Consider the following 13,746-nt stretch of genomic DNA (forward strand, 5'->3'; position numbering starts at 1 on the left):
GCAGAGTTCTATGATTTTGTGAATGACTTGCTTGGTGGCCTGCTTTGAAGTTGATTAACCATTTTCATTGTCATTAATGTGGAAGGTACTGGTAAGGATCTTTTGTGTGAAGATGTACAAGGGAACAGTTGAATGCTCTATTGATTTATATCTACCTATATATATTCATATCTATTTATATATTCATATATTTTTTTCCATACATATTTGCCATTTCCCGCATTAGCGAGGTAGCATTAAGAACAGAGGATTGAGCCTAGGAAGGAAAATCCTTATCTGGCCCCCTTCTCTGTTCCTTTTGGAAAAGTAAAAACTGAAGGGGAGAATTTCCAGCTCCCTCCTCTTTTCTCTTTTAGTTGCTTTTTAAAACATGCAGGGAATATGTGGGAAGTATTCTTCCTCCCTTAGCCCCAGCAAAAAAAAAAAAAAAAAAAAAAAAAAAAAAAAAAAAAAAATATATATATATATATATATATATATATATATATATAACACCAAGAACAAATGAAGAACAGCATCATTTACTCATATCAACTGTCATGTACAGTATAAAGCACTGAAATATAGCCTCCTATCCAAAACCAGGCCCCACAGACTTTGTTGTTTTTCCTGACTGCTTCCTAGGCCCTAGTTCAACCTACTGACAGCATGTTGCTTCCTGTATACCACATCACTTCAAATCGGTCTATCCTTTGCTTGCCTCACATCCCCCTGCATGTTCAGGTCCCAAATGCTCAAACGTTTTTCACTCCATTCTTCAATCTTCTCCTTGGTTTCCCCCTCTTCCTTGTTCCTCCTACTTCTGACATGTATACCCTCCTCGGTCATGGTTCCCCTATTCATCCTCTCCTTGTATCCATAGTATTTCAGTACACCATCTTTAGATCTCTCATACATATAATAATGTGCATGGACATATTAGAATTCCACCATATATAATCATGAAGTATGGGGATAGGGGAGAAAGAATACTTCCCACGTATTCCCTGCGTGTCGTAGAAGGCGACTAAAAGGGGAGGGAGCGGGGGGCTGGAAATCCTCCCCTCTCGTTTTTTTTTAATTTTCCAAAAGAAGGAACAGAGAATTGGGCCAGGTGAGGGTATTCCCTCAAAGGCCCAGTCCTCTGTTCTTAACGCTACCTCGCTAATGCGGGAAATGGCGAATAGTTTGAAAGAAAAAAGAAAGAAATGAAGAAACACATGACAGGCTACTTGAGGTGTTGTTCAAAAACTATTTTGAAAAGAAAAAGAAGCAAATATCAAAACTATTCTTAAGAAAGGAGACAAGAAAAATACATTCAATTAAAGACCAATCTCAGATTAGTGTGGTCCACAAAATGCTGGAAGAGATAATCAGACAAAATACTTGAAACAGAAGAATTACCTAAACACGAAGAGGAATATGTTCAGAGGTAAGAGATCATGTGTACCAAATCCTCTAGACTTCTAAAGTGAGCACTTTTGTAGACATAAGAAATGGAGGAGTAGATTTTGTCTTTTTAGACTATCATAAGGTATTTGATGCAGGTCCAGACATACATGTTTGTGTGAAAATTTTCTACTAATAACTGAATGAGAAATATGACAGGTTTGACATTTCTATCTTACCTGCAATATCCACAAACCTATCATATCCTTTGTCCCAATAAATGTGGATAAGTAAGTCTCTTTTAGTTAGATCTTAGATGAGATTTCTTGAGAGAAAGGGGCTCAGCTAATCCAGGTCTTCTAAATCAATAAGAGAACATTTAAGTGGTTACTTACACTCGTCATGTTACCAACACTGGCAGATATCGAAGACTGATCCAAAGTGCTTGAGCTATGAATGCAGTAAACCCACATCAAGTCATAGTTTCCAGAAAGCAAAGTTACATTTGTTATATCGTGCTGTTTCGTAAACTTCAAAAGTTTTCTATTGGGATTCTTGAAGAAAAACAATGATTCATTTAAAAGCATAGTGAAAAATTAAAAGGATTTGCTTTTACACCATTCAAAGGCTGAATTACCTAATGATGACAATACACAAGTTAAACAAGTCATTATACAGTATTAAAGTTTTTATTGAACAGTAACTTTACAAATTCTTTGACTATTCAAAGACTACCAATGAACTGCTACCTCAAAATCATCTTGCATCATCAGATGTATTTTGTAGTTTTTCACATTTACTGCCAGCTGATAAAACTCAACTTGTTTAGTTGCCACCTCTATCTTAGTTATACTGCTGTTCATTTGAAGAAATTAATCCTATTCCACCACTATTCATGTGTCCTTCATGTTTTCGTAACAAGTGAGATTTCATGTGTGCCTTTAACCTTGCTCGGTAATTACAGTGAGGACATTTGTATGGCTTCTCTCCCGTATGGACACGAATGTGGCGCTCCAGATCCCTTGGAGAGTAGAAGGAAGACTTGTTGCAGTAAGGGCAGACTGGGGTGGAGGAGGTACTAGGGTTATGGCTATAAACCCTGGTAGATGCAGCTGCTCTATCTTCCTCTGGTCTTACTGATGCCACCATTGCCACCTAAAACAAAAAGTGACCAATGATCAGCAAGTTCTTCCGGTGGACTTGTTATTAATTTCTCAAACCTAATCTTTGACTGTTCCTGGCACATGCTGGAAACAAATCATCCACAGCCTTTGGCTTTATCTAAGTGGCCATTAAATTTTTTTCACACACTTTGCGAATATCATCTAATTCAGCAGTACCAAGGGGCAACAAAGTAACACATCCTGCCAAGTGCTGTATAGTTATTAAAAACTTTCTCAGCTTATAATTAGCTTCTCAAGTCATGAGAATACCAATACCTATAAAGTATGACCAAGAAAGACCAAAATTAAAGTATTTTCCACGTTCACAAGAAGTCAACTTAACAGTTGTTCATTTACAAACTTGAAACCTTACTAAGTAGAAATAAAAAAAGTTCTTTCATAATTAGAATACAGCAAAATAAAATACAACACAAACCCAATTGCTATGTAAACTTATTTCAGAAGTCATTCATGAAGAAGTATAAAGTGCATGTAACTATAAACAATCTAATAAAAATCTACATCAGTGTCTTCATGCATGCAGTAAATGCATTTGCTATATTTTCAACTGTGTAAATATAATCACTCTTTGTATCCTAAAGGAAGAAAACTGTAATGTTTCCCCATCTCTTAAATGTTAGGTTTGAAAGTGTTGGGTTAAGTGTAATCATCACTTGTATTTTACTTTATACTAATGTTTCTGTCTTTTAGATGTTAGGTCTGAAAGTTTTGGGTGGCTCAATCTAGGAATCTTTAAAACATCAAAGAGAAGGCACCTACTTTGGCAACCATGACTCTAAGAGTCAAACCAGGGTCTGCCAGTTTCAGGGCAGCTACATTTGTAAGTACACATTTGTTATTTGTAAGTACACATTTGTTATCACTATCTTTGTATTAACTTATAGCCCAACCTAAAAGGGAAGGATGAACAGCTGTATTGGCTCTATGCTAAATGCATATTTTGGAGAGTGCATGTGTGCATAATTTCTCTGCAACTAGACTGTACTGCTAGAAGATATAATCTATTACCATGTAACTTAACATCTTATAATACAGCACTGCTATTTCACCATCCCTATACATGTAGTTTACTATAACTACAGGTATACACAAAGTTGCAATATCTAATACTGAACTTATAATGAAAAAAAATATTCTTTTAATGCTCAGACATGAAGAAAATTAATCCATGGTAAAAACTACTAAATTACTTACAAAGGATCAGCAAGCAATTAATGACTAATACAATTTAGCTTTGAAGGCACTGATAAACAGTAAATAAAATTTTCATAAAAAGAAAACAGTTTTCTGCTATGCTGATCTTCAAAAAAAAAATATAAATATCATTAAATAACGACATGATTAAGACCCATCTCTGTGAGAAGAAATATAACACGGAATGAATGGCAATGCTTGAACCTGGAAGTATAATGTGACCACAGACCTATGAAAATCAGTAAGAATGCAACTTTGCACAAAATCTATTTAGAGGTCTCACTTTATACAGCAATTAAGATTCAAGACTTATCAGTGGCATTATCAATTGCACTATACACCTATTATGAAGATACATGAGTCAATACCAAAAGCAGTAGCTATCAGGAAAAATCATATTTTCACCAGCCACCAGATAGAAGAAACAAATTCATTCTAAAATGATATGAAATGTAACTGGCTAAACTGCTGTTCTTTTAATATAAGAATATGTCTGCAGCAAGAGACTGTATAAACACATTATTTCTCAGCACAGGCTCTCTTTGTATTTCATTTAGTGGAATGGACCCTTCGCCATAAATTCCCAAGCAAAAAGACACAAATGAATTTTTTTTTCATTACTTGTCAACCATTAGAGTTTCCTGTCAGAGCAAATTACAAATACACAACAACCCAGAATTTCTTCAAGTTCTTCTCAGCATCATAATTTGCCTTAAGACCACAAAACCAAAAATTTTTTCACATGTATGAATATAAGGTAATGCAAATCCTATCTTGTTCATTTGCAGCAGTGAAACCAAATCTTCATTAATAATGAACAAGCATCATCTCATGAGAGGGTGCAACTACTATTACAGAAAAAATGACAAGACTCTAGGAACCTTTTGTGAAAGTCTAGTGGATCTGAGTATATTTGAGTATTGTAATCATCATTTTTAAGTAAATATCATTATTGAATCTTGGTATAAGAAGTCTTCCATTATCTAATGGAATACAAGTGATCTAAAATAGGATGGTAATTATCATTACGGAGGGAAATGATAACTTCCTGAACTACTTATATGTGGTTTATATGGAAAACATTACTGAGCATAAGTAAAAAATGCACTCATATGATAACTCAAAAATACATTTTCCACTTCTTTTGAATCTACTTCATCTTCTGCTTAATTGAAAACATGAGGAGAAGGAATGGAGCGGAAGGAAATATATTCAGGAGAGCAATGCTTACATGTATGGAAGAGTGTGGCATACAGAAGGAGGGATTTGGGTATAAGTGGTGGAATGAGGAATTTAACTAGCTAGTGAAAAAGCTGAAAGGAGTATGAGTAGTATCTGCAAGGAAGGATGGTGAATAACAGGAAATGTATATGAAGCTGCACTAGAAGGTCAGGAGGAAAGGGAAGGGGTTGAGAAAAAAGGCAAATGAAAGATGAGGAACCTTTTGGAAGGAGATGAATAACAAAATCATGTCAATGAAGTAATGATGCAATCTACAAGAAAAATCAAGCACTTTCAGTAAGTTTCAATCATATACAAAGCCTGCATTCCTAAATTCATCAAAGAGAATGTGAACAATTCTCAGAGGACTGAAAAGCACATATGTATATGAACAGTTCTCTACAAAACTTCATATCAATGTTTTAGACATGTCTAAGATATTTGAATTGCATTTCACATGCATCTTCATTCCCAAAAAATTAAGCACAACAATGATGTTACAATTAAGGCTGTGCATTACGTAGGTCACATTCATAAAATTCAATCATACACAGAATAAAATTCACTGATGTACCAATGGAGAGGATGACTGGGAAAACATCCTCCCTAAACATGGTTTTCCCACTGGCAAAAAAGAAAAAGAAAAAAAAAAGTTTGAAGGTTCCAGGCACTTCATTAACACTCTCCCAACCAGGAAACAGCACTCAAGCTCCACAATGTGCAACCCCTACGCTATGACTGGCTGAAAATTCATATATAAGTAATGAGGCATTCAGCTGGCAGCCACCACACACTTAATGATTAGTTTATTTCTTTTTCTCTCTTTTTAATTCTTTTTCACCATAATTCAGGTACTTTATGGATGATGTAATGTCAAGATGTTCTGTGTAAGTGTGCTACGTATCATAATGCATAAATAATGAGAGACATTATCATATAACTTTCTAATAATGGGTGGAATAAACTAACTGCTGAGCAAACTATAGATTGCAACTTTAATTTCAAAATACTGCAATCTAAATTAGAGATTACCAGTAAGTGATGATGCACCATGAGTATAAACTTCCTCCCCATGTGCAATTATTGGTAAAAATCAATTATTCTTATATATCTTGTAAAAATATACTTTATGTAACTTTTGTACTATTGTTACGTAAACCTACAGAATAATACAAAGATAGGACTATGTATTAATCCAGCAACAACAAAGCTTACCAAAAGATATGGTAATCAATATGAAACTAAAAAGTTCTTAATAACATCCAGAGATATGCATTATCCCAATCATCTATAATAAGAGCAAATATTTTTCCTATGCATCAATTTATAATCTTTCACTCTATTCCCATTCACACAGAGTGAAGTAAGTGCATAAAGCATCTTCAAATATCTAAATATATCCTCTAAAGATGTCTAGTGTGTTACAGGGAACACAGGCATTCTCATAAGTAAATCACTTTTTAGTCATTTACTTTGCACATTAATTGATTTCTCAAGCAAAGATAACATTCCAATATCAACGCTCATTCACAATATGTTTCCAGTACATACAATCATCAAACACCATCTGCAATACTTTCAGACTGTAACAATTCCCTCATCATATCTGTCCATCTCTCACTACACTTTCAACCACTCCATGACAGAGTTTTACAAACCTATCATTTGCTATAATATCTAACATGCCCAAACATCTTCACAGAAGTTCACTTATGTACTTTCCTATTGAGTTCTCACAGCTTATATTCTTCCAACTCCAGTCACATCACCTATCTCTTAAGGATTTCACATGCAAATATTACATTTGAGACAAACACTCTGTCATGTTAATGTTTTGCATATCTGACACATATTCGTTTTACTCCCAATAACTTTCAGCGCATCTCCAATTCTCACTTGCATCACCCTACTCTCACCTTCAGCTTCCCTCACAACCATCCTAAGTGATCGTTACTCCTAAAAAACTAAATGTTTAGCAACATCTGCTTCTTATTCATTTAAATAGTACCTACTACATGACAAATTACCTCTCTCAGAAGCAGAACCTTAGTTCTTATTCACATTTGCTCTCAATATCCTCCTCAATACATCAAAAAGACCAGTAATTCATTCCAATTGTGGTAACCTTTGTTCAGCTCTACCATGGTTCCCCACACAATCATCCTACTTCTTTTATGTTACAATAAGTTTCATCTATAAACAGTGGACAAACATGTGAACATTAAATTTGCCCTGATATGCTCCTGCAAGCCTTTCCTATCTTCCATACCAGGTGATTTTCTAAATACAAACTGTACATCCCTCCCAAACCACCATTTTCCCTAGGACTTCCTTCAATCCCTGCCTAAGTGAAGAAATCTGGTCTACACATCCTCTATTTTTACTATATCCACCTTCAAGTTTTCATTAATGCTGTTGCTACAGTACAACTATACTATGTGCTTTTCCAACTTAGACAAGAAGATAATACTCATCAACACTAACAGTGATTCATAAAGCAGCATAATCATTCCCATAATCCAATTACCAGAAATAAAGTAATTTTTCCAAGCTCTTGAATTTTCTAAAACCACATAATTGCATATATTCATCCTGGCAATGAGATCTTTAAAATCAATTATCTATGAGTCTTCCAAATGAAAATCATGCATCCAATGAGCACAAATGGTTACAGCACAATTTACATAAATTTGTTTTAAGTGCATATAAAACACAAGATAAAATGTTACACATATATTTGTGTTGAACTTAACAGCTGAACTTTCTTATAATATCTGTACAATAAGTATTGGAAAAATTTAACTATGAATGCTCCAGCTAAAAGATATTTAAAAACGTTTTATATCCTTGACTAAAATTCAACTGAAAATACAGAAACGTTTACAAAAGTCAGGAATCTAATTACAATCAAAAAGAAAACTTTAAAAGATGGATCAACTTTTCTGATGGCAGGTCAACTAAAATTCTGAAGTTCTGTTCATGTATTTCAAGTCATACCTTTAAAACATCATGCATTACCAAAACATAAAAAGTTTCCATAGTTCTGCAAAAACTCTGATGTTCCTTACTCATACTTAATTTCTCAGAAAGTTGCATATGGATGCCTCTTTAGCAAATGGACACGTAAAAGATCTGAGCGAGCAGAGCAATAAGAACAGTGAGGGCACAAGTATGGCTTCTCTCCAGTATGTGTCCGTATGTGCTTCCTGAAGTTGTTCTTGTGGTTGAATGTCTTGCGACAGAAGTTACAAGTAAAGCGGTCTCCCATCCCGATCGGCACGCCCACCATTCCGCCATCATCCTAGAAGGAAGTGCACGGAAGGTTAGTGGGTGAATGTATGAAGACCTCTTGAAAGCCCAGCAATTTTACTTTTTCTCCCTTATGCTTCACCTTTATCATTCAATCAGATTCTGGTTCTGAATGAGCCTCTCCAGATGACATGTAGCTATGTTCTGGACATTCATATATATATCTATATATATATATATACATATATATATCTAATGCATTTCATACTTATTTTGCTGCTTCCTTTAAATGCTCATGTATGCTGAAAAATATTCATCTATCTAGATTGTGTGTGCAAACACAAAAACAGCAAGAAAGCAAGACTACGAATATTAAAAGCAACAGTTGGAAATTCTGTAGCTTCAGTTACCTACATATTTGTGTTTGTGAGTACAGTTTGACAAAATTCTGAATCATATTCTGTTCTGGGAATACCATATCTTCTCAGTTTGGATAAGTGAGTGAAAAACAAGATTATGTGTTTAACAAAACCAGGTGCTGATTTAATCATATTTGGCAATCCAAACACCAAATCACTTGAAGACACACTGATGTACCCAAATATAAAAATCCTCAGATGTGAAATATCAATCTTTCAGTAAAGCAACAGTTCTTGTGTTTTGCAGAATGATATCTATAATGAAACCTCTCACAGTTTCATCAACTTTTAAATGAAACCTCTCACAGTTTCATCAACTTTTAATGTTGTTATGTTTTATACCTCAACTACCAACTTAATCACACCACAATATTTTTTGCAAGTCAGTGTTTTCATTTTCAAACACTAAAAAATGCATCAGTTTATATTTCTGTTTATCATAGTATTTCCACATAATGTGAATTTGGACACTATCTAAAATAGTTCTATTTTGTGCACATTGCGCACATGAGTCTTGAGATTTCCTTTCTGAATAGTGCGAAAACTGCAGAGGGGACATAAGAATGGCTTCTCCCCAGTGTGGGTTTTGTAGTGCTTCAAGAAGTTGTTCTTGTGAAGAAAGACTCTGCCACAGCAAGGGCAGACCACACCCTGTCCTGGTGGGCGGATTGACTGCTGGTGCCACACAAACGACCCATCCTACAAGACAGATACACCACCTTACAAAAGTGATACCTCATAGCATACTAGAGCACAACACTGCCAATATTCTATCAACTAAAGATCCGTTCTCTTACACAGCCAATTAATCAGATCTTTTTTAAAGGTAAACAGCTGTCACAGGAATACAGGAAAGAAACTATCACCATAAGTTTGTCTTTTCACACAAATAATTAGAAAATACAAAATAAGCAGCCTTTACAAAAAAATATATGACAATTAGGCACATTTTATAGTTATTACATGAATATTTCTTGAAACAGGTAAAAACCTTAAAACAATGCCACGATGAACAATGAAACACGTCAACAAAAAGTACTGAATTATCAACATATGGTGCAATATGACAGATACATGAACCAAATCTCAGAAAACATTTTCTACATATTTGTATGTTGTTAACAGTTTCATTAAGGTAAATCCACTTATAAGTGAGATTCAGTTTTACTTCATAAAAGATAAAATAACATTTGACTGGTGACAGTATTTTCCAAGCTAAATCATATCAGTCAATTCCTTTTCCTTTAAACAGAAGACTAAATAGAAAAGTTACTGATCTAAAGAAAATTTGAAAAAGGATATATATATATATATATATATATATATATATATATATATACATATATATATATATATATATATATATATGCTGTCAAGCTATGCCTACATGTGGCAGCATCACAGGTTGGAAGACAGCCACAGAGTCTCCATCTGCAGTAGCTTCAAGAATACAACTTGGATGTTGCTGACAGGAGCCACATCCCACAACATGTTCCTGCCTTAGGGGGTCTCGCATATCCCTGCTCCAATGTGGAGCGCAGCCTCGAGCTATCCTTAGATGTCATGCTAGATCATGGGTCATACCCATGCATCTTGACCTGTGGTCCCAACCAGAGGACCTAGTGGCATCTTGAACGCTACAGGAGCCTCATGAGGATAGGAAAGATTCCTGGGGCAGGAAGGTCAGGTAATGTGTATGCATATATATATATATATATATATATATATATATATATATATATATATATATATATATATATATATATATATATCTTATCCCTGGGGATAGGGGAGAAAGAATACTTCCCACGTATTCCCTGCGTGTCGTAGAAGGCGACTAAAAGGGAAGGGAGCGGGGGCTGAAAATCCTCCCCTCTCGTTTTTTTTTTTAATTTTCCAAAAGAAGGAACGGAGAAGGGGGCCAGGTGAGGATGTTCCCCCAAAGGCCCAGTCCTCTGTTCTTAATGCTACCTCACTATCGCGGGAAATGGCGAATAGTATGAAAAATATATATATATATATAGGGGATAGGGGAGAAAGAATACTTCCCACGTATTCCCTGCGTGTCGTAGAAGGCGACTAAAAGGGAAGGGAGCGGGGGGCTGGAAATCCTCCCCTCTCGTTTTTTTTTTTTTTCCAAAAGAAGGAACAGAGGAGAGGTCCAGGTGAGGATATTCCCTCAAAGGCCCAGTCCTCTGTTCTTAACGCTACCTCGCTATCGCGGGAAATAGCGAATAGTATGAAAAAAAAAAAAAATATATATATATATATATATATATATATATATATATATACATATATAATTTTTTTCATACTATTCGCCATTTCCCGCATTAGCGAGGTAGCGTTAAGAACAGAGGACTGAACCTTTGAGGGAATATCCTCACTTGGCCCCCTTCTCTGTTCCTTCTTTTGGAAAATTAAAAATGAGAGGGGAGGATTTCCAGCCCCCCGCTTCCTTCCCTTTTAAGGCTGCACTAATTCCAGTACCAGGGAAATGACTGACTCCACTGGAATGAGAAGTTCTTTGACAAGGATATGATTTAAATGATATAGCCTTGCCAAAAATGTCTTTTTATTTGTGGTATACCTTCATGCAGGTGGAGTCAAGTATCACTTATATTATATGGGGATAGGGGAGAAAGAACACTTCCCACGTATTCCCTGCGTGTCGTAGAAGGCGACTAAAAGGGGAGGGAGCGGGGGCTGGAAATCCTCCCCACTTGTTTTTTTTTTTTAATTTTCCAAAAGAAGGAACAGAGAAGGGGGCCAGGTGAGGATATTCCCTCAGAGGCCCAGTCCTCTGTTCTTAACGCTACCTTGCTAATGCGGGAAATGGCGAATAGTTTGAAAGAAAAAAAAAAAAAAAAAAAAAAAAAAAAATATATATATATATATATATATATATATATATATATATATATATATATATATATATATATATAAATAAAAATAATATATTGTTAAAGACCTTCTCACTCTAAAAGTCTACATTTCCCTGCTACTTGAAGTGGCACAGCTCTTGGCTGCAGGAGCCTTTGATATGTTCCTGAGTAACACCAGGACTCTTTCACAGAAATCTGGACTGGGGTAATTAGAAATAAATAAATAAAAATAGGTATTCAACTTATAGAATTACCCCAAGACCTCTTTCTGAGAAAGAATCCTGGTGTTATCCAGAGGATTAGTCCTAATCCACAAGGCTGGGCAATTTAACATCACTGGGGAAATGTGGACTCCTTCAGAGAGAGAGGTTCTTTGATAAGACTGTAATTTCAATGATATACCTTCATCAAAGGTGACTTTTTACTCATGGTGCATCAAAGAAGTGGATGCTAAGTTGATGTCTGATTGGTACTCTAATCTTGCACTGAATACTGGTTCATAAAGATCTGTTAGCACATACATATATTGTTAAGGGCATTTTCATAACATTTCTGACTTTAAATGTCTCAATTTTAGTTTTCCCAGGTTTTTAAAGCTTTTCCAGTATCTATTAAAATCAGATCTAAGTGGTTACTAGTCACAATACTTATGTTTTGAGCAAGAATGTTTAAAGCAAACTTTCTGATATTTCTTAAGGCTCGACTTCATGTTTTCTACTGCAGATTCAGTGCATGTGACCATACATGCATGAGTGTGTGTAATTAGCGACTTGTTATAATGTGGGGAGGAAGTTCTACACTCATGGGGCCCATATCTTGAACTTTCTCAACTGTCATAAAATTTTTAAAGCTTCTGTATGCAGTCCGCATTCACAATTTCATTACTCACTTTATTCCACAGATCTCCTACTCTTATGCTGGAAATATTCATATCTTTTTCAACATGTTTCTTGCTTCATGTTATGGCTTCGTTGTTCTTCTTCACATTCATAAAAGAACTGTTCATTGTTGTTGTCATCCAATTGTTTCAAGGACTCAGAGACTGTCATCATTATCCTCTCTTCCATGGAGGACAAATCTAGGTTATCTAACTTCTCTTTAAGGCTAAACTCTCTTAATACAGGTACCATCTCTGATGACCTCCTCTGGACTCTTGCTATTAGTTTTTTGTTCTTCTGTACATGCAGTGAACACACTTAAAAAAATATTCTAGTTTGGGCCTAATACAGGATGAGAACATTTGCTGAGTATTTTCTCATCCATGTACATAAAGGAATTCTAATATCTGCCAGTAGAAAGTTTGTCTCTTTTACAATTCTCCTAAGATGAAGCTCTTGCAACAGGTTACGTGCAATGTCAATTCGCAAGTACTGCTCACACTCAAAATCCTACAGCTTATTTCAAGCTAAACAGTATTCATACTAAGGATTTCTTTCACTGTGTCCTATCTACATCACTTTACATACATTCAAGTTGCACTTCAACAACCATGCACCAGACCAACTTTGGCATTTGTCTAAATCCTCTTTTCAGTTGATGCAATCCTCCTAACTCTTTACTTTCCCTCATAACATTGGTATCATTTACATTCAGGTATCATTCCATCCCTCCTGGAAAATCATTCAATACATCAAAAAGATTTTTGGTACCAAGACTGAACCCTGCAGAATGTCAATGATGTCCCTTTTTTCCTTTCATTTTATGGTAATTCTTTGCCCATCAAAGGAGTCTCCAGTTATTCTTACTTTAAGATCCAGCTCTTTCATCAACCTCCTATATGGCAGTGTTAACTGCTTTCCAGCAGTCCAGGTCCACACAATTCACCCAACCTTCTCTTTAAGCTGAAACAGAGCTCACTCTCATATAAATGTAAAAGGTTTGTTACACTTGACTACCTTTCTCTGAATCCACATTGTCTCTCACCTAGGTTGTTTCTCCTTTGCAAGGTGACTTCCATTTGCTTTCTGATTATCGTTCCTAGTATTTTACAGACCACATATTTCCAAGACTCTGGTCAGCAGTTTAGCAGATCTTCCCAGTCTCCTTCATTAAAGATAGCTAAAGTAGAGCATTTCCACTCCCTTGTCACTTACCTTTCTCCAAGGACATCCTAAAGAATATTTCAATTGCCTTGTCAAGTGCACTTGCACATTTTACAGAACATGAGAAACTTCATCAGGACTAAGAGCTTTATTTGATTCAAGGGCCTTTAACAAATGCACTACT

At 35.5% G+C, this 13,746-nt stretch overlaps 1 protein-coding gene across 7 annotated transcripts in view; it reads right to left on the reverse strand.

Annotated features, from left to right (window-relative positions):
• LOC139747111 (uncharacterized) overlaps positions 1-13,746 on the reverse strand; it is a 69,057-nt gene that overhangs the window by 15,221 nt on the left and 40,090 nt on the right. The window contains exons 6-7 of one of the 7 annotated variants that reach the window (XM_071658992.1): positions 8,036-8,268; positions 2,035-2,523 (exon numbers count right to left, since the gene is read on the reverse strand). The exons of 3 other annotated variants lie outside the window; for them this stretch is intronic. In XM_071658992.1, coding sequence (XP_071515093.1) covers positions 8,050-8,268 — 219 coding nt within the window. In that variant the 3' untranslated portion in view covers positions 2,035-2,523; positions 8,036-8,049. 3 more of the 7 variants (XM_071658987.1, XM_071658990.1, XM_071658991.1) reach the window with 3 other exon arrangements.

Source organism: Panulirus ornatus, chromosome 67 (genome assembly GCF_036320965.1).
Source record: "Panulirus ornatus isolate Po-2019 chromosome 67, ASM3632096v1, whole genome shotgun sequence".
Classification (NCBI taxonomy): domain Eukaryota; kingdom Metazoa; phylum Arthropoda; class Malacostraca; order Decapoda; family Palinuridae; genus Panulirus; species Panulirus ornatus.